This window comes from Eptesicus fuscus, chromosome 13, assembly GCF_027574615.1.
Source record: "Eptesicus fuscus isolate TK198812 chromosome 13, DD_ASM_mEF_20220401, whole genome shotgun sequence".
Classification (NCBI taxonomy): domain Eukaryota; kingdom Metazoa; phylum Chordata; class Mammalia; order Chiroptera; family Vespertilionidae; genus Eptesicus; species Eptesicus fuscus.
The window spans coordinates 16,007,162-16,029,514 of record NC_072485.1 but is presented as its reverse complement, the minus strand read 5'-3'; the positions used below and the strand labels follow the sequence as shown (position 1 = coordinate 16,029,514).

General features: G+C 45.6%; 1 protein-coding gene across 3 annotated transcripts in view; it reads right to left on the bottom strand.

Moving 5' to 3' along the window:
* The window catches only part of DCUN1D5 (defective in cullin neddylation 1 domain containing 5), a 66,032-nt gene extending 52,688 nt beyond the window's left edge, over positions 1 to 13,344 (bottom strand). The window contains exons 1-3 of one of the 3 annotated variants that reach the window (XM_054724751.1): positions 13,112 to 13,344; positions 11,477 to 11,604; positions 8,282 to 8,346 (exon numbers count right to left, since the gene is read on the bottom strand). In XM_054724751.1, coding sequence (XP_054580726.1) covers positions 8,282 to 8,306 — 25 coding nt within the window. In that variant the 5' untranslated portion in view covers positions 8,307 to 8,346; positions 11,477 to 11,604; positions 13,112 to 13,344. The remainder of the gene's footprint in view (positions 1 to 8,281; positions 8,347 to 11,476; positions 11,605 to 13,111) is intronic. The other 2 variants (XM_054724752.1, XM_054724753.1) reach the window with 2 other exon arrangements.
* Positions 13,345 to 22,353: the final 9,009 nt, after the last annotated feature.

Below are 22,353 nucleotides of genomic sequence, written 5' to 3'. Positions count from 1 at the left end.
AAGGCGGCTCTGGCCGGAGTGAAAGCGGTGCCGACAGACAGGGGAAGGAAGGCCTGTTCTTGCATGAATCTTCGTGCATTGGGCCTCTAGTATATATATAAAATCCTAATATGCAAATAGACTGAACAGCGGAACTGGTCACTATGACGTGCACTGACCACCAGGGGGCATGTGCAGAACATGGCAGGTGGCAGCAGCAGGAGGCAGACAACGGAACATAGTGGGCATCAGCCACAGCGGGATGGTGGAACAGGTGAGCGGGGGCACCAGACCAAGGTGGGGTATCGGTTGCTATCATTGGGGTTAATAAGAATTCTTTGCTCCTGTGTGCTGTGGTCCCACGGGGCGCTCGCACCTGTTGCCAGCCCCGCCCCAGCTCACACCCGCTGCCGGCACCAGAACTGCCATTCATATCTGCTGCAGGTGCCCGGCACCAGCCCCGATTGCTCGGCGCCATTAGTGGTTGCGAGTGGTGGCTGCCGGCCTCGATCACCGCTTAGGGCTTCTCCATCTCCCTCTGCTCCTGAGGGGCAATTGTGGCCAGCAGCCACCTCTCACACCCACTGATGGTGCTGGAGCCGCTGCTTGCACCCACTGCTGGTGCCTGGCACCGGTCCTGATCCCTCAGTGCGGTCAGTGGGTGCAAGAGCAGCGGCTGCCGGCCCAGATCGCCCCTCAGGGCTTCTCCACCTCCCCCTGCTCCTGAGAGGCAATCTGGGCACCAGCCGCTGCTTGTACCCGCTGCTGGTGCTGGCCCCAATCGCTCCACACCATCAGCATATGGGAGCGGCGGTGAAGGGAGCAGGGCTGCCAGGCAAGGTCAGGAAGGGTGTGGAGGATGAGCAGAGACCCGCCCCTGTGCCCACCGCAGCCTCGTGGCCCACAGTTCCTTTCAAAGTGCACTAATTCATGCACTGGGCCCCTAGTCTATACTAATAATAGCCTAGGTGGTCATCACACCATGATGCCCTCATGCTGTCACAATCCCATCAGCAGGAGGCTGTGTGCGTGACAAGGCAGAATAGGCCCTTTACATGGGGGAGGGATGGGACCTGAGCACTTGGCATGGAGGGAATAGGACAGGCTCTATGGGAGGGAATGCAGAGCGGAGCTGCGAGTGGAGCTGGTCATATTCTGGCGTGGCAGCTCCCCTTTCAGGTGTGACAGGCTGCAGCAGCCTGGCTGAGAGGGAAGGGAAGAGTGCGGTGCTCTGAGCACAGTCACCATGGACTGCCCGGATGAGAGGCCTCCTGCCAAGGCCCACTGCCTGAGCAGCTTGGAGCCCTCTCAAAATGAAGTGCCACTGCCACCTCACCACTACCGCTCATGTAACTGCCCTGCCTCCACCAGAGCAGTGCCCAAGGCTCCGGGAGGAAAAGGAGGCAGCACAGGTCCTGGCTGACATGAGCGGGGTGGGATTGGGCCCCACTCTGCCCACGCCATCCCCCTGTCATTCTCGAGGAGGGAGGAGTGTACCTAATAGGAACACCTGGGTGCCGGGTGTTCCTACTGGGAACCTGATTTCAAGTCTGGGTATGGAAGGGGCCCCCTTCCACAGAGAACCTAGAAACATTCTCCCCTGAGAAGGTGGCTGGGGGAAGCCTGGAGATCGACATTCAGGTTACCGAGCCAGAGCCTGAGCTGGAGCCAGAGCCGAGCGGCTTTGGTGGAGAGGCTCTAGATACCTGTAACATAGGGGGACGGGAGTACCAGGTATTAGCTGGTCTACAGGAGAGCGAAGAGGCCATTATCATAGTGGAAGATGACAAGGAGGAGGTGAAAGAGAATGTGAGCAAGAAGAGGAGGAAACAGAGGAAGAGGCATGGGGGGCCCACGGCTCTGGACTACCTCTTTGGGGCAATCCATCGAGGAGCACCGGTGTCCCGGGTCTCACGTGATTTCGCTCGCCGGGTCATTAGTATATAATAAAAGCCCAGCGACTGTTACCGTATAATGACCAGAACAAGCAAGGACCAACCAACCAGCTGGTAGCTATGATGAGCACTGACCCAGACTTTGCTGTCAGCACTCTGACAGCCCCGAATCTCATTCACCCGCACCCCGGACTCTGATAGGAGGGAGGAGGGAGCCGGATACCTGCACCCCAGACCCTGACAGCAGGGAGGCGGGAACCCCATTCCTCGCAGAATTGGCCATTAATCAGCTTGCTGTCCGTGCCCTGACAGCCCCGAATCCCATTCAACCGCTCCCCAGACCCTAACAGCAGGTATTAATAGAATCTGCAGAAGGAGAGGTTGTTCTGATTCCAAGAAGTTATTTGTCCCTGTCTGACACTAGCCTCCCATTTAAATTAGTTTCCCGTGATGCCAACATTTGCGATGACAATTAATAAATCACAGGGCCAAACTCTAGACAGAGTAGGAATATTCCTAACTGAATCCATTTCCAGATATGGTCAGTTGTATGTTTCTTTCTCTTGAGTTTGAAGAGCATGTGACGTTAAAGTTGTAAATACTTCATCACAAGGGAAATTAGTCAAGCACTCTGAAAGTGTTTTTACTCTAAATATGATATACAGGGAGATATTAGAATAAGTTTAATCAATTTATCAGTCATTGTTTGCATCAATGTTGTTTTTATATATCATGTTTTTGTTGTTATATCATGTTGTTATTGTTTATATAATAAAGAGGTAATATGCTAATTGGTCCTAATGATGTCCCAGTCATGACCAGTCAACAGGCTGCACATGCACAGGAGCTGGTGGGCAGGGATGGGGGTGGGGACTTCCGCCCCCAGTGGAGGCATGTGCAGGCCTGCCCAACGCTAACGTCACGCTGCCTCGGAGGCGGAAGCCACTCCTGATGGAGGCACGTGCAGGCAGGAGCTGGTGCAGGCAGGAGCTGGTGCAGGCACGTGCAGGCAGGGCAAGGATGGGGGCTTCTGCTGAGGTGAAACTGCTGGCTGAGGTGAAGCTGCTGGCCTGCTTCCCTGGTCAGGGACGTGACGCTGCCTGCCTGTGTTCCTGACCTGGGATGTGACACTGCCTGTGTGCGTCCCTGCCCAGCACTGACGTGAAGTTGCCTGTCTGTGTCCCCAGCTGGGGACATGACACTGCCTGCATGTGTCCCCGGCTTGGGATGTGACGTTACCTGCGTGCATCCCCATTCAGCACTGACGTGACACTGCGGGGGGGCCAGGCATGACGGGTGTGCAGCCAGCCGGGTCTGGGTCTTGCCCAGTGGGGGTGGGGCCAGCCAAGTCTGGGTCTCAAGTGATTTTGAGGCATGCACAGGTGTGCGGGGACTTGACTCTGGGTCCCACGGCACGCCCCACAGTCTAACAGGAGCGAGGAGAGAGCCTGATACCCGCACCCAGGACCCACACAGCAGGGCGGCAGGAGCCCCATCCTTCACAGAATCTGCCATTGGTCAGCTGCTATCAGCAGCCTGACAGCCAGGAATCCCATTCACCCGCACCCAGGACCCACACAGCAGGGTGGCAGGAGCCCTATTCCTCATGGAATTCCCTTTTAATGTGCATGAATTTTGTGCACAGGCCACTAGTTTATTAATAAATTTATATATTATTTTCATATACATTTTTACCAATTTTCTTTAATCTCTGACACTTCTATTATAAAGGGCAAATAGCGATATTAAAATATTTCTTCTAACTAATTCCCTTTCAATGTGCTTTCTCTTGAGTTTGAAGAGCATGTGACGTTAAAGTTGTAAATACTTCATCACAAGGGAAATTAGTCAAGCACTCTGAAAGTGTTTTTACTCTAAATATGATATACCAGGCCACTAGTCTATACTAGTATATATAAAAGGCTAATATGCTAAGTGTCCAACCGGTCACCATGACATGCACTGACCACCAGGGGTGATGCTCAACGCAGGAGCTGCTGTGACGCATACTGGCCATTTACAGAGAAACGGCACTGCAGATCTGGCACCCACAAAGCAACACTCGGCTTCCCACAAGTGGGACACAGGCCCTGCAATCACCCCAGAGCAACACCCCACCAAATCGCAGCCAACGCTCCCAAGACCCCATGTGCAAAATGCAGCCCACAGCCCAGCCTGGAAACAGTCGCTGTGGATGCCGGGTAATGATGTCACGTAGCAGCGCCCAGCTTCCTCTCCCTAGCGACTAGCCTCCTGAGAGTTTCTTCAGCCCAGGAACATGACTTGCTTCATAGCCAGGTAGAAACACTTTGCACTTTAACCAAAGGTCTGTGAAGCGTTTTCCCATGCCTCATCTCATCTGATGCTCACAGAAGTCCTGGTGTAGGTAGATAGGAGTCTCGGTGGAATCCTATTTTCTTTTCATTAGCAGTAAAACAGAGATTTAGAAAGTTTAGAAACTTGACCCCACTGAAAAGAAGTAAGAAATGGTGGACCTTGAAAATGACTTCAGATTTTCTCACTGTGCAGAATATAGTCAAACACTGCTGCAGTTAAATATTTTCCCTGTGTGATCTATAATAATAATCTCCTTCGTGTTGATATTTACTGCTGTGTTGCTGACAATTACCTGAAAGAGAAGTTGGGGTGCTTCACTGGGCTGGAAAAAACTTAGCTAAATCAGAAAGCAGGTCTAATTAAGCAAGTTTATTTTATATATATGTATAAAAAAGGCTAAGTTGACTCATGCCTGCACATTTATATATATATATAAAAGCCCAGCGACTGAACAGCGGAATGACCAGAACAACCGGTCAACCGTTGCTATGATGTGCACTGATCACCAGGGGGCATATGATCAATGCAGGAGCTGCCCCCTGGTGGTCAATGTGCTCCCACAGTTGGAGTGCCGCTCGGCTGACTGGGATGAGCAGCGTCCCCAAATTAGGAGCAGCCGCTCCAAGGGCGGATCCACAGCTGCTCGGCTGACTGAAATGAGCTGCGCTCCACTGTGCACAAAGCCGTGCACCGGGCCTCTAATTACATGTAAAGCTCACGCTGGCGCCAATTGCATGTGTGTATTTTCATCTGTCATTGTCGATCGTGAATTTGGTTGACACTTCTATTATAGAGAAAGGGAGAATAGCGATATTAAAATATTTCTTCTAATTAATTTCCTTTCAATGTGCACGGATTCGTGCACCAGGCCACTAGTGCAGCCATAAAAAAGAAGGAACTCAAAAAAAAAAAAAAAAAAGAAGGAACTCTTACCTTTTGTGACAGTATGGATGGACCTGGAGATTATTGTGCTAAGTGAAATAAGTCAGTCAGAGAAAGACAAAATACCGTAAGATCTCACTTATATGTAGAATATAATGAACAAAATAAACTGATGAACAAAATAGAAACAGAGGCATGGATACATGGAACAGACTGTACTGTGCACCTGTCAGACAGGAAGAGGTTGAGGGGACTAGATGAAAGAAGTTGAAGACATTAGCCAGAGAACATATATGCATAACCCACAGATACAGACAACAGTGTGGTGATAGCCAGAGGGGAAGCAGACACAGGGGTTGGGTGGAGGTGGGCAAAGGAGGGGAAAATGGGGACATGTGTTAATAGTGTTGTCAACAATAAAGCTAAAAAACGAATTAACTTAAAAAAAATTAAAAAAACAAAACAATGGATGCCCTTGAAATGGTTTTAATCAGATTTTGTTTTTAAAATATTGCTTAGTACTTCTTATAAGAAACCCCAAAGGAAAAATTTACTACCAAGGAAAGTTTTGCTTTCTTTGAGAGATACTCACCTGTCTTTCTTTTAGATAATATTATGTAAATGACTACATACTCTTTTCACTGTGACAGCCAGAAAGCTTAGAGCCGTATCTGAAGTTCTTGAGCCCTTACTGCCTGCACATTTGTGTTCCCTTCTCTACCTCTCTTGATTGTGTTCTACTGGTCTATGTATTTTCTGAATCACTTCTTTATTCTTATTTATATTTTAGAATTATTGTTTTTGTAGTATTGTCCTTTAAATCTACTTTAGCCATTTATGGAATAAGATACAATCTAATTAACCAAACAAAACTAAACAGCATAAACACCACAGCCTCATAATGAATGAATCATGCAGATGCAGTCCCAGCATGCCACCCAAATCACTCTTTTGCTGTAAACCTAGTCAGATCCAGCAAGAAAACCAGATGGCACAGGAAACCTCTCTATGCAAAGAAAGAGCAGCTGAAGAGAATGGAAGGCCCTTCCTGAATGAGCGGGGCAGTTAGGGCAGCCAGTGCCAGCAGCAGCAGAGAACTGGAAAGTGTCAAGCTGCTGGGAAGTTGTGTACTGGATCGAGGCTAGAGGGAAGCCAACTATAGTCTCTGAAATACTATTAGAAAATAATTGAATTTACTACATTTGTTTTTTCAAAACTACAGAAGTGTATTTAGAATTCCCCCTTTTAAAAAATAACTAAAATTATAGACAATTTTGAAAGGACTGGAGACTTCTGCTTTCAATCAAGATGAAGTAACAGGAACTGAACTTACCCTCCTGCCTAAAGCCACCCTCTCCTTCCAACAAACAAAAAAGAGAAAAATATGCAAGACACTGCTTTATGAAACTGTACCTCAATCAAACCAGGAGAGTGATTGTTAGAAAAAGTGAGTAGGCCACAACATAATGAAGGGAAATCCAGGGTGAGCCCAGCAAAGACCTTGAGTTGAAGAAATAGAGCTGAGCCCTGGCTGCTGTGCCTAAGTGGTTAGAACACCGGCCTGCACACCTAAAGGTTGCAGGTTTGATCCCCGGGCACTAGCGTGCGAGAGGTCACCAATAGATGGATGTGTCTCTCTCACATCGATATCTCTCTCTCTTTCCCCCTCCCTTCCTCACTCCTTCTTTCTCTCTCTTCCTTCCACTCTCCCTAAAGAAAATATCAATGGAAAAAATATCCTCAGGTGAGGATAACAACAACAAAAAAAGAGACAGAGCTGAGAGTCTAGAAAGAACAAGACTAACAGAGGTTCTTATGTTATGTGTGAAGTGCTAAATATTACTTGAAGGTAGATTATAAGTTAAAGACTTGCATATGGGTATTCATTGCAATTCATGTGAAATAGCCAAATACTGAAGCAAACTCACAGTCTATCAACACATAAATGGATAAGCAAATTGGTATAAATTTATACAATAAGATCTACTAATAAGAGAAAGAAATGATATGTTCATACATACAACAAAAAGAAAAATCTTAAGCCCGGCCATTGTGGCTCAGTGGTTGAGCATCGAACTATGAATCAGGAGGTCACGGTTCGATTACCGGTCTGCACACATGCCTAGCTTGAGGGCTCAATCCTCAATGTGGGGTGTGCAGGAGGCAGGGATTGATGATTCTCTCTCATTATTGATGTTTCTATCTCTGTCTCCCTCTCTGAAATCAATAAAAAAGTATATAAACAATCTTAAAAAAGTCATACTGAGAGAAAGAAACCAGACAAACAGCACATATGGTATTACATTTATATAAAACTCTGTAAGACACAAATCAATCTATAGAGTCAAAAAACAGATCGATACCTGGTGGTGATGTGGAAAAAGACAGATTACAAAGGGCACTAAGAAACTTTTGAGTGATAGATTGCAGTGACTGTTTTTACATATGTAAAATTTTAAAAACTGTACACATTATAATATGTGCAATTTATTGTATATAAACTGTTCCTCAATAAATCTGCTTAAAAAACAATTCTGTACTTAAATTAGATTAAAAACCAAAAATATTTAGACTACCTATAATGCTCTGGCTCCAAAGAGTAAAAATAAAAAAGATGAAAGCTAGAATAAAATATCTATAGTTTTTAAGGGTTAGAAAAGAGAAACTAACTACTCAAATACTTTCTTATTAGAAATAAAAGAAGTCCCAGAAAAGTATAGTGACTTGCCCAAGGTGTAACAGCTAGAGTTAAGGACTTACTAAACTGTTTTAAGATCCATAATGGTAGGGGTTATGTTACTTAGGTCACCACCGTATCCCTTCATACCTACCTAGCACAATCCCTGGGACATAGTAAAAGCTCAATAAATATTTCTTAAAAAGGAGAGTAAAAAGGAAGATAAAAGAAAAGAAAATCTCCCTTGCAATATGACTGAACATTTCTCCCTAACTTCAATTCTCCAATTTCTAACACAGATGAGAAAATTAAGCAGTGCCTTTAATATCATCAATATAAGAGAATAAATTATATTCCATATTTTTAGCTTACTGGATATTTTATTACATTCTAATGCTTAAAAACTTCAAATTCATGTCACCAACTTTTAAACAGGCAGAATAATAGAAAATACTCCATTCTGAAGATTAGTGATATTTCAAATTTAAGAAAATTAAGGAAAAGTACTTACCAAAACATTTCTCAAGTTTTGGCATATTCTGTCACAAGGTACATGTTTTTGGTCCCCATTACCTACTGAAAAATAATTCCATATTAGTCTGACAGGAAAGAATTGCAATTTGCCACAACATTCTAGAGTAAAAATTACTAATAAAAATGTCAAAGTTATGAACAATTCAGAAGCTGGCAAAGTTTACTAAAGACAATATCTTTATGCTAACACTTTGGTGAAAAATCTAGATCCCTTGCTCTTTCAAGTGTGGTCCACGGACCAGCATCAGCAGCACTGCCCAGGTGTCTGTTAGAAATGTAGGATCTCAGGCTCCACCCAGACCTACTGACACAGATCTATTTTTTTTAAAATATATTTTATTGATTTTTCACAGAGCGGAAGGGAGAGGGATAGAGAGCTAGAAACATCAATGGAGAGAGACATCGACCAGCTGCCTCCTGCACACCCCCCACTGGGGGATGTGCCCGCAACCAATGTACATGCCCTTGACCGGAATCGAACCTGGGACCTTCCAGTCCGCAGACCGACGCTCTATCCACTCAGCCAAACTGGTTTCGGCCAGATCTATTTTTTAATAAGCTCCCCAGGTAATTATTATGCACATTCAAGTTTGAAAAATGCTAATGCAGGTAACAGGAGTTTTGAAGATCAAGTGTTTACCACCTCTTCATTGACTTCTCTAGCCCTGTGTTCTATGGTATACTCTGATCAAGGGAAAGACAATAAAATACAGCTCAGTTATACCTGTAGCCTAGCAAACCTGGCACAATGTGATATTCCTCCTACAATACTTTAATACTGTAACATAATATTATTATTTTAAAACATTGCTCAAAAGCTCTTCATAACTCCACTGCTATATACATTTTTATTTAAATCAGTTTTTCTAGGTTCAGAAAAGCCTGTCATTGTCATAAACTTGATTTTACAAACTATACAGAACCAAAAAAAAGATGAATTTATAGATTCAAAAGGAGTGAGTTTTAGATTGCTTCTCTGTAACTATCTGTACAGAGTGCCTGGGAGAGCACCTGAGCAAAGGTCGTCAGCTGAGTCCAGTGGCGTCAGCAAAGCCAGGTCCTGGAAACATACCTTGCCAAAGACAAGAATGTTCTCCTGACCTATAGCTCAGTCAGGCCTGACAATTACAAGATGCCACAAGAATGAAGAACTGCAGCTTGATCTTTAAGCATGATTTCACATAATTTCCTTTGTCTTCAACTCTAGTAAAACTTCCTGGTATCATGCTGTATATTATAAACTAGCTCTGGGTCACTGTCTCTCCATCCAAGAACAGTGTCCCACCTGGTGCCAGCTTTACTTACTGTCTCTGTGTCTGTCTCTTTCTTTTACTCAATGCCCAGTCGCGCCTACTGAAGACTTGTTCGCTCTCTAGCCATGCTGGTCACAGCTGGAGAACCTCCATAACTATCTATTGTTTTATAGACTGGCACATGCTAATAGCATAAAATTGAATTGCTATTTCCTAAAAGGCTAAAGCAAATTTGTTCTAACATGTAGGAATAGGACTTCATGGGCCAGAAGACTAAAAGCCACCTACAATTTGGGTCTAAACAAATCAAACAGCCAATCATTTAGTTCAAATAAGCATAGAATTACCATGTGAATTGCCTCTTGTTTTAACCTGTTTGGCTTATGGTTCATAAGAGACTTCTAAGAATGTGATTATTTTCTTACAAGTATCCTCTTTAGGAATTTTTGTTTTGAAAGCAAAGGGAGAAATATCCTGGTATACATTTGACCTAAAAGTTCCTCTGAAGTTTTAGAACTTCAGGAATTGTTTTGAGTGGCACACCACAGTCACTCATTTTTAGCTAATGATAATGCTAATGGTTCCCACACCTCTTTAACTGCAAATTTCTACCAATAAAAAGTTGTTTTGCCAAATACAGATATTTATGTACATATGCCTGTACATGTTTATGTACATAAAATTTGTATGTGCATTTAGGAATATACTAGAGGCCCGATGCACAAAATTCATGCAAGGGGCTCGAATCCACTGCCACTGCCACTGCCACCGCCACCATGGCTGCCTCTGCCTCGGCCCCTGCAGCTTAGTCCGGAAGGTCGTCTGATCTAATTGGCATACTATGCTTTTATTATTATAGATACATAAAGAGACACAAATTACATACTAATGCCACTGTCTAAATACATTAGGTACATTAAAAAATGCACAGAACAAGATAAATCTACAAAATAAACATATTTAGAAGTTCTGATATTTTCTTAAACCCCCGTGGATACTTATGCTAACCCATTTCACTGCATACAGTAGTGTGTTAAGACGAGGTCTCTGAGGGGGGAATAAAAGCCCTGACTATTTCTGTGGTGTATATACTCCTACCATTGCTGATTTTGAGCTACTAACATGATATAAATTGGCAAAATTTCCGAAAATTTAACAATCAGCTCTCACCAGCCAGTACAGCTGAGCCTAGCATACTAAGTACACACATCATACTTGAGAGATCAAAGTCATAGTCCAGCATACTGTAACATTTTAGTTTGAAACTACTTTTCCAGTATAAAAACATCCTACAAATGAATAAATAAAAATATTACAAGCATTTGGTATTACATTACTATTCTTAAATGTGAATTACTGTTTAAAAATCAGAAAAATTTTCCTTTTAAAAAACATAGCTTATACTTAAAATGGGTGCAGTTTCATTTTATGAAGAATTATATCCTAAGGTGTTTTTTAAAAAATGTTTCATTGACTTATCTGATAAAAAAAACCTAAACAAAATAAGATGTGGCTCTAGGTATCACCAAGTATGCCACTAACTAAGATACGATTTTCAGCCTTTGTATTTCATAAAACAATCACAGTGTATTTTTTTAAATAAACAAAACTCCAATGTCTTCATTAATGGTACCACCATCAAAACCCAGCAGTTTTAAGCACACCATCACAAATGCACAACTATAAGCTTTTTAAATAAATAACTTAGAGTCTGAGAGACAACTCAGACAATTAAGCTACTAGTTTTGACTTTCTTAATTTTTTATTTGAATATAGAAAGATGCATGTACTCAGCTTAATAAAAGCATAACATTATCTTTTTTATTTACATTGAAAAACTAACATAAAAGAGAAAAATGATGATGCAAAATAGAGAACTGAATGTGAGAAGCATGGAGCGTTGTAAGGCTAAGTCATACCTGATAAAGTCTGATCATGTGAGGATGGTCTAACATTTTCATTATTTGTGCTTCTCCGTAGGTTTTCTCAAGGTTCACTGCATCCAGCTGAGATTTATCTGTAATTTTTATTGCCACCTGCATCCCATCTAAAAATAAATACAATTAGTATAGAATGGTTAACATTTTCCAGTTAGAATCTTTTCTTTTTATTGATTTTTATTGATTTTAGAGAGGAAGGGAGAGAGAAAAAGAGGTAAACATCAACGACAAGAATCATTGATTGGCCGCCTTCTGCACGCGCCCTACTGGGGAACTAGCCCGCAACCTGGGCATGTGCCCCTGACCAGAATAAACCCTGGAACACCTCAGTCCACAGGCCGAGGCTCTATCCACTGAGCCAAACCAGCTAAGGCGGAACAGAAATTTTAAGAGGGAAATCTGTGACCTTGGTCCTGATGCTAAAAATTGTCATATTTGGGTTACTTCAGGATCCGAAAGGGAGGACAAAAAGTGACGATGATGCAATGACATATACCCCTTCTTTTTGGAAATGGACTCCATACAAGAAAAAAAAAAAAAAAAAGCAAAAAGCAAAGTTAAGCAAACTGCTAAGAAAAATCACTCAGGTTTACAAATGCCCTTTACCTTATACTGCCATTCTGAAAAACAAAAAGGTCCTATGTTATTCCATATTCAAACTCTAGTACATCCACCCTAATATGGTGAAAAACTTAAAAGGATAGTAACTGGAAAAAAACTAAACTGATAAAGGATACGACTCCAGAATAATACAATGCACAAAAACACCAGGTTTTTAAGAATAGTTGTTTCCACCGTTTTTTTTGTTGTTGTTGTTCTAGAGTATTTAATTTGCATGCCTTAAAATAGAGACCCTGAGGGCCTGGAAGGAAGGGGGGCGGTTAGATAAGAACAGAGACTTGTGAGGAAATATGTGCTGTGCATTACAATGTGCAATTTGGGGCGGGGGGGGGGGGGGTGGCGGTGCTGAATCCCCCGCTGGGAGTGCAGAGCAGAGTCTGCTGTGGCTCAGGGCACGCGTGTGCACAGCCAGGAAGCACACCTGGCAAAGCGACAGCCCAGGACAAGAAAGACAAACCCGCCAACCGTGCAAACGCAGAGATGACCACCATAACCAGTTCCACTGTCTGGAGTGCTAGATCAAAGCTAGCCTGCCACCAAATCAGAGACACTATCTGGCAAAAGGAGGGAGAGACGACATTGGCCATCCGGGCATCCTGGGCCATCTGGACCACAGGGGTCCCTTCCTTGCGGGGCCGTGGGGACGCCCGATGCCCCACCTCCAGAGTCCAAATGCAGGCGTCCCCTCTTCGGGGCTGGCAGCGTCCCTCTCCTCGGGACGAAGTTCCGCGAGGCCACCAGGGAGGGCACAGGGAAGGCATGGGCCTGGCTGGTCGGGTTTCCAATTGGACAACAATGGGGGGTCCAGGCCCCGACCCCCTCGGCGCTCACCGACCACCTGCACCTCCTGGGCCCTCAGTCCCAGGCCCACTCGCCTCAGCTAGTGACCCGGCCTCGGGGGTCTCCCCAGGCCCCGCTGCAGTCGCCCCTCTCGCTAAACAGCTCTTCTCCCGAACCCTTGCCTCGGACGCCCCCGCCGAGCCCGGGACGCACCTGCGTCTTGGTGATGCGGTGCCGCCCCAGCTTCACCACAGCGAAGTTGCCCTTGCCCAGCTTGCCCTCCATGCCCGGACCGGACCGGACCAGCTGCAAGTGCCTCGGGCCATCCGCCATGACCTGCTAGGCCCCGCTGCTAGACACGGCGGACAGGAGCGCAGGTGGCGCGGCTGAGCTCCGGCGATGGCATCCATGCTCGCTCCACCACTGGGTCCCTCCAGCTCCCCTGGGCCCAGGCCAGTGCGCGCCGCCGTTGACGTACGCTTACGTCAGGGGTTGGGGGCGGGGCCTGGACTGGATTGGTCCTCCTGGCGACCACACAGCGCCGACTTGCATACCAGAAGGGAGGGGGAGAGAGAAGATGGGCGGGGCCTGGGCGGAGTTTTCCTTCCCTGCTAGGTGCTCTCTGCTCTGTGGCTGCCAGGGGCAGGGGTGCCTCTTAGGTCCCCCAGTTCCTCAGCCTCCCAGAGGAAGGCCAACAGCAAGTCCTGGTGGGCGGAGCGGAGGGGTGCCTGGACCTGGACCGGGCCTGTGGTCTCCTACCCCAGCTCCCGGGTTTCTCCATCCACGCCGGACCTTCCCTGCTACACCTCTCACCTGTGACTATGCTGTGTCCCAAATTTGGCTAGGGCAGAGACCTGTGGCTGAGCAATGCATTGCTCACAGGTTCCTTGTTTTTGCGTTTTTATTTGTTTTGTTTTGTAACCTTTTCTCATTTTGTTATAAATCCGTCCACATTTTGATGTCTCTGAGGAGTTACTCTGACAGCAGCGCGGTCGCTTATAGATGAACAGAATGTTAGCTTTGAAGAGACCCTAGAGATCTCTTAATGCAGGGATCTGTAACCTCAACTGGACTTCTGAGCCTCAACCTCCCCCTAAAACGTATGCACATTTTTGCTTATTTGAGTTTGTCTTGGGCATTGGGACTATAGCTTTTATCAGATTCCCAAAAGTGTCGGTAACCCCGAAAAGATCAAGAAATGAAGCTCCAAGGAATGAAGGTAGCTGCCAAGGTCACTCAGACAATGCTAGAGTTAGGGTTGCAAATCACACCAGTCTTCCATATGCTGATCCAAGGAAAAGGTACAGTGTTATTTGAATACTAGAGGCCCAGTGCACGAACTTGGTGCAGGCGGGGTGGGGTGTCCCTCTCCAATCTGGGACCCCTCGGTGGACGTTGGACATTCCTCTCACAATCTGGACCCTCTGGCTCCTAGCTGCTTACCTGCCTGATAGCCCCTAACTGCTTCTGCCTGCCAGCCTGATTGCCCCCTAACCACTTCCCTGCCAGTCTGATTGATACCTAACTGCTCCCCTGCTGGCCCAATCGCCCCCAACTGCCTTCCCCTCCCAGCCGGATCTCACCCAACTGCCCTCCCCTGCTTGCCTGATCACCCACAACTACCCTCCCCATCTGCGACGTGCCTCTTAGGCTGGGACAACCTCTTCCTCACCTTGTAGAGCTTCAGGACCCCACTGGCCTCACTGCGTGGAGCAGCCACCAGGCGCCGCCTCCGCTGTACATGCTTCCATCTTGTGGTGGCCATCTCATGGTGGCCATCTCATGGTGGCCATCTTGTTACAGCGTCATGTGAAGGCATAGTGCGAGGGCGTGATGCCACCTAGGCTTTTATTATATAGGATTCCCCTCTCCCCCAAATATTTCATTCGTTAATCATAATAATCCCAAATGTTGTAAAAGAAAAGTACAGTGTGCTTTGAGGTTGTATAACATGGGGTCCTGATCCAGTCTGGAGGGTGGGGGCTAAGAAATTTTCCCAAGGAAGTAACATTTCAGGTGTGAGCTGATAAGTCAGTGGGATTAAGGCAGGGGATGAGATGTGGGGAGAGCCTTACCAGTGAAAGTAAAAAGATATTTTAATATCTCGAGGTGGGAAGAGGCTGGAAATGTTTCAACTGAACAGTAACAATGGAGGTACAAGGATGAGCTGAAGGGGTTATATGCTAGGACCGTATTACATGAGGTCCCATATGTACTAAATCATGAAGTGCATTTTAACTCATTACACTTGTAATGGGCAAAGTTGACTTAGAACTGTGGCTGTTAGCCAATAAGCATTAATAGGAATTATGGTATTATATGGATGTTTGATTCTACACAGTGAATATTTGAAAATTGAAGAACTTTATCTGTCTAAAATGTTTCTTCCTGCAGCCTCCTACTTCTTTTCTATAAAGCCTTATTTATTTGGATTAGATAAAGAAACATGACAGCCTTCCAAGATCCACTATAAAAATGCACTTTGGTTACCTGATGAGACTCTAGGCTTCATGCTTGGGCTAATTAGGTATTTACATAGGGAAAAGCATCAATGAATGCAATTCCAAGAAGGCAAAGAATAGCACAGAGGCCTTTGGCTGATGATAGGGAAGGGAGGCTCAGGTAGCTAAGCACTATAATGGAGATTTGGAAACTTGGTTTGTCCTGGTACAACTATGGTCCCAGGAGCAAGCTGTTTCACAGTTTTTTCCAATGTCACACCTCCAATTTTGCCAAGATAGAGAATTACCATGGAATGCTGCTGACCCCAATATCAATCTTGGAGAAACTATACAGGAAAACCATCATGTAACTAGGAAATAATGCGAAAGAAAACAACAACACACAAACAAACAGGGAAATCCCTAGGCTACAGTGAAGGCTGTTTTGAACTGGTGTGTGTGTGTGTGTGTGTGTGTGTGTGTGTGTGTGTGTTTATTTCATTACTATTTTATCAGACATGTAGGTTTGTGTGTCACCAGCACAGTCAATATAGTGAATATTACTGTTGCTATGAGTATCCTCGTGCTTCCCACTCACCCCTGTCCCCAATTCCTGGAAACCACTAATGTATTCCCAATTTCTATAATTTTGTCATTTCAAGAGTGTTGTATGAATGGAATCAGACAGTATATAAGCTTTAGGGATTGACTTTTTTTACGCAGCATAATTCTCTGGCAATCTATCCAAGTTGTTGTGGGTATTAGCAGTTGGTTCTTTATATGGCTGAGTAGTGTTCCATGTTTGGTGCTTACGTCTCCTCCTGTTGATGGATAGGGGTTTGTTTCCAGGTTTTTTGGCTATTACAAATAAAGGTGCAATGAACATTCCTGTACAGGTGTTGATGCGAGCATAAATTGTCATTTCTTTGGGATAAATGCTCAAGAGTTTACTTGCTGGGTCCTATGGTTAGTTTTATAAGAAACGTATGAATGCTTAGCTTTATAAGAAAATGCCAAACTATTGCAGTCACTGTACCATGTTATATTCCCACCAGTAATGTACTGTGATCCGTACCTGCATCCTCACCAGGGTTTGGTGTTGTCACTATATTTATCCACTCAGACTCCTGTGTAAATGGCATTTCATTTGGTTTTCATCTGAATTTCCCAAATGGCCAGTGACATTGAACATCTTTGTACTTTTACTTGCGATCTGTGTATCTTCAGGAAAATGTCAGCTAATGCCTCTATTTTCTAATACAGTATTTTTTATTGTTGAGCTTGAGAGTTCTTTGTATACTCTTCATATTAATTCTTTGTAGAATTTGTGTTTTGCAAATCTTTTCTCCCAGAGTGCACCTTGTCTTTTAATCTTCTAAACAGGGTCCTTTGCAGAACATATGTAAAAAAGTTTGGTGAGGTTCAATTTCTCATCTTTTCATCTATGCATTGTGTTTTGGTATCAAATCTAAGAATTTTTTGCCCTGGACCCTGAAGAATTTATCCTATGTTTTTTCCTAAAATGTTTATAGTTTTATTTTCTCCATTCAAATCTGTGACCCATTTGAGTTCGTTTCTGAGTACGATGTGTTATTTAGGTCCAGGTTCGAGATTCACCTTTAGCCTATGGATGTCCAGTTGCTCCAGCACCGTTTGTTGAAAAGACTCTCCCTCATCCAGTAAATCGCTTTTGCATTCTTATCAAAAATCACTGGGGCATGTGAGGGTGGGTCTACTTCTGGACTCTCTATTCTGTTCCACTGATATATACTACACTGTAATGAGTAATGTTCTGCTCCTGCCACACTACAATTTTAAATGTTTTAGTAGTTAAATTTATAAAGGTGAATGGAAACAGACACCCTGACTCTTTTTATACTTATTATTTTGATATAATTATAAGTTCTCAAGAAGTTGCAAAAACAATATAGAGGTCCTGTGTCTCCATAACCCGGGCTTCCCCAGTGGAAGTGTAGGACTGTAGTGCATTATGAAACCAGAACTAACTAGATTACAGACTTTGTTAGGCTTTTCACCAGTTTTACATCTATTCCTGAGTGTGTGCACATATGTGTGTTTTATTTCATCAATGAGACATTAATTTTAATAATGGGTTGACCTCTGAAGAGGCTCCAGGAGGCAGAAAGTGAGACCCCTGCCCCTTGCACTTTACAGAGAGGAACCAGAGGCCTTGAGAGGGACTTGCTGATTGCAGGAACAGAGATTAAAAAAAAAAACAAAAAAAACTCGGCTTCCTGACTCCCAGCCCAACAGCCCTCCAAAGCTCAGTGCAGGGCCTGACCATGGATGATGCAGGCTCCTTGGCTCCCTCCTGCCTCTTTGTCTCTCAGTCCTCCCAGAGCTGCCCTCTGGACTGCAGGACATCTTCCTGAAGAGTCACTGCAGCAGCAGCACACAGGTGACCTGTCCGAGGCCCTTGCCCCTCCCTGCTACCTGGAGTTACAATGAACTTAGATGTCCATCAGCTACAGGTCACTTATGGCTTAGCTTTTATAACAACATAAAAATTGAGATTTTAGTTACACAAGTATCATACAAATCAACTTTCCCTCTAAGAAAATATTAAAATATTACAGAGAACGTTAAATTTGGCTTTGACTGTCCTCAATCCCAACTTGCCTCCCTAGAAATAGCACTGCCATCATCAGTTTGCCGTGTTTCCTTCCAGACCCCTGTGTATACCTTACATGCACAGAAGTATATAGACAGAATGCAGAAAATGGATTGCAAAGTTAGCCGTTCTTAAAATTACTACAGAAACATGTATTGTTCAACAAAATCCTATGTCCTTCAGTTAAAAGCAGGTCAATTCAGTCTTACCCAATATTAAAAAACCCCACAAAGTCCAAAAAGTGTGCATCTTATGTCCCTTTGTGTGTTAAAACAAGAAATATTAATATAAACAGAGGTGACAATATTTAAATCAAAAAATGGGAGGATAATAGAAGAATATCATGTATGGAAAAAATATCCTGTAAGTAATTACATCTAGAAAATTAATACTTTAGAAAATTAATCGTAAGGCTAAAAGCAAGACACCCATGAAAAACACACAAGGTGTCAAAACAAGCCAGAGGAAAATCATTTGGGCAGAAAATGAAATAGGATCCCAAGTCAAATTTATAGAAAATATTCCTTTATTAACTTTTGGTCGAGAATATGTTTGTATATTTTCAGTAAACAACTCTGAGACCATGTGGATTCCAGCAACAGAGAGGAATCAACAGGACGACTCCAGCCATGAAGACAGAAGAGAAGCAGTCCAGAGATGGAAGAGGCTGACGTCACCTTGCCATACTAGCAGTTAACAGCTGTGCGTCACTACAGGTTGCCCAGGACCAAAGCAGAGAGGGTTGGACCTGCATTACCACCATTTCTCCACCATCCAGAAGTGAAATGTCATGGCTGACATGTACACATAAGGAACTGTTTGACATTGAAATTGGGTCTCAAAAGAACTGTTGGCCCAGAAAGAAAGTCACTACAGACTGATTCATTTGCCTGTCAGCATAACCATTATTGCTTGTCTCATTTTTGGTTCTTATACGTGTATTTCTAATAGCACATGATCTCACTCATCTAGGGGAAATAATGAACAACGTAGCCTGATGAACAAGAACAGACCCGGAGACAAGGAGGCATGGATCAGACTGTCCGGCCTCAGAGGGAGGGGAGGGGAAGGTGGGGGTAAAGGGGAGAGATCAACCAAAGGACTTGTGTGCAAGCATATGAGCCTAACCAGCGGTTAAGGACAACAGGGGGTTGGGGCATGTGTGGAGAGGGGTGTGGGATGGGAAGGGGGGGGATGAGGACAAATATGTGATACCTTAATCAATAAAGAAATTAAAACAAACAAACAAAAATAAACAGAGGTGAGACAGAGAAAGATGCTTCCTTTCCCTGAATGTAACTTTTTTGATGGTTTTGACTCTGGAATTAGGTCAAATTCCACAAATTTTTAAATCCACTTTAAAGCAATTTATTTAAAAAATAAAAACTATACAGAAACATTTGAAACTAAGAGTAAGTGAAGTTGGTGACAGAACCACACAGAGAAAAAAAATACTTCAAATGACATAATCTTCTATGGTCTGTCCTTGCTGGCTTATGGCCAAAGGGCACAAACAGCACAAATAATATTTTGAGATGTAATCTAGAGACTTTTCCTTAGTAGTAGATGTGTAGTTCATCTTTGAACAACATGGGTTTGAACTGTGTAGATCCAGTGATACATGGATTTTTTCAATAAATATGTACAGTATTGTAAGTGTATTTATTTTCTCTTATGATTTTTCTCACTAACATTTATCTCCTCTAGCTTACCTTATTTTCAGAATACAGTATATATTGCACAAAATAATTTAATCATCCAACCCTGACCGGTTTGGCTGAGAGGATAAAGAGTAGGCCTGCGGACTGAAGGGTCCCAGGTTCAATTCCGGTCAAGGGCATGTACCTTGGTTGCGGGCACACCCCCAGTAGGGGGTGTGCAGGAGGCAGCTGATCGATGTTTCTCTCTCATCGATGTTTCCAACTGTCTATCCCTCTCTGTAAAAAAATCAATACAATATATTTAAAAAATAATGTAATGATCCATTTGTGTTATCAGTATAGCTTCTTCTGGTCAACAGTAGGCTACTCCTAGTTAAGTTTTGGGAGAATCCAAGTTATATTGTGTTTTTGACCCCTCCCCCATGTTCTTCAAGGGTCAGCTGTACATATAACCACTTTCGAAAACTGATCCATAAGAGTCAACCACTCAGAAAAATATGCTTTTTTGCCCATGCTCTGGTGGACAGCTACCCAGGAATGCAGTGTTTTAGGAAAGCCGAGCCCCCCTCTCTGCATGCCCTGGGGACACCAGTCCAGAACGCAAATAATTTGGGGATTGCAGCGCCCCACTCTGCACTTGCAGGGGTCCACCCCTGGCCAGGATCTCTAAGGGTCCTGGAAAGCAGAGCTCGGCTCTGCGCATGCGCTGCTCCGACACCTGACCAACGCTAGCCAAGATTCCCAGAAACCAAAGCGCTTCCTTTTGCACTTGTGCTGTAGATAGCAGCCCAAGGCTGATCCTGGAAAACTGCCACCTGTGTGGACAGCTGGGTCCTGCTCCCCTTGATAGAACCCTACCCCTCTTTAGCGCTACACAGATACTCCCCCTAGGCCAGCAGGGCAGCCAGGAAGCAGGGGCCTCTGCCTGTCAATATGCTCAAGGCCATGAAGCCCACACCGCCCACGTGCAGCAGATCAAACCTGCGCGCGTGCCCCTCCCCCAGAATTGTGCGAGCTCCTTCCTTGAGCCCCTGTCAGTGTTCCAAGTGTTTCCCTGGCAACAGGCTTAACTGTTACTTAACTGTTAGTTCTTCGTGTTGACCAGTTTTGGCTGCTGAAGTTGCTCACTGACTCTCTGTTAGAGGCCAGCCCTCTTCCAAGAGCCCAATGGGCGCTTACCTGGGCAGGCTCTGGCGCCTTCTCCTGCCCTGGGCAGCTGTGCCTGCGCCTGAGCCTGAGCCTGCACCTGAGCCTGGACCTGGGCCTGCACCTGAGCCTGCACCTGGGCCTGAGCCTGAGCCTACACCTGGGCCTGAGCCTGCACGTGAGCCTGAGCCTGCACCTGCACCTACACCAGCTCCTACACTCCCAGTGCCCTTAGCTTTGCCCAGGCAGGCTGTGCATGGGCCTCCCTGCCTCCGGTGCCCTGATGGCCCTGGGGAAGCAAGGTCTGCCTTTAGGCCCATGGGGGTCCAGCGGCGTGTCTTGTCCGTGGTTCCCAAAATTTTGCCTCTGCGGAGAATCGCCTTCTCTCGGGTGCCAGCAGACGCAAGACACAGGGAACCCCAGGCCTTCCTGATGAGTTCCTGCACCACTACTAATGCCATCAGGAGCTCCTACAGCTCTACTCACAGTTGGGGCCCTGATGGCCCTGGGGAAGCAAGGTCTGCCTTTAGGCCCATGGGGGTCCAGGGGGGCATCTCTTCCCTGCTTCCCAGGCCTGGGCCTCCGCGGAGAATCGCCTTCTCTCGGGTGCCAGCAGACTCAATCCACAGGGAACCCCAGGCCTTCCTGATGAGTTCCTGCACCACTACTAATGCCATCAGGAGCTCCTACAGCTCTACTCACAGTTGGGGCCCTGATGGCCCTGGGGAAGCAAGGTCTGCCTTTAGGCCTGTGGGGGTCCAGCGACAAGTTTTGTCCCGGGTTCCCAGGCCTTGGCCTCCGCGGAGAATCGCCTTCTCTCGGGTGCCAGCAGACTCAATCCACAGGGAACCCCAGGCCTTCCTGATGAGTTCCTGCACAACTAATAATGCCATCAGGAGGTGCTACAGCTCCTCTCCAAGTTGGGGCCTTGATGGCCCTGTGGAAGCAAGGTCTTCCTTTGGGCCTGTGGGGGTCCAGCGACATGTTTTGTCCCTGGTTCCCAGGCCTTGGCCTCTGCGGAGAATCGCCTTGTCTAGGGTGCCAGCAGACGCAAGCCACAGGGTACCCCAGGACTTCATGATGAGTTCCTGTACCACTAGCAATGCCATCAGGAGCTCCTACAGCTCCACTCCAAGTTGGGGCCCTGATGGCCCTGTGGAAGCAAGGTGTGCCTTTAGGCCCGTGGAGGTCCAGAGGGGCATCTCTTCCCTGCTTCCCAGGCCTGGGCCTCCGCGGAGAATCGTCTTCTCTCGGGTGCCAGCAGACTCAAGCCACAGGGAACCCCAGGCCTTCCTGATGAGCTGCATCAGTAGAAAGGCCATCACTAGCTCCTACAGCTCCACTCACGGTTTCCCTCCAGTGCAGAGGAGGATGGTATCCACCTGCGCATGCAAGGAGCCGAGTTTTGCTTTTCACAAGCCCACTTGCCCAGCCAGGCGGCCGCCAGGGGCCTTAAAGACAGTGAGCCAGCAGGGCCCGCAGGCTCCCTCCTCAGCTGCCCTGCTTCCCCAGAGGGAGAGGCTGCAGGGAAAGGGCCAAGATGGCACCAGAGGCCAGAAAGGATCGCCGAGGAAC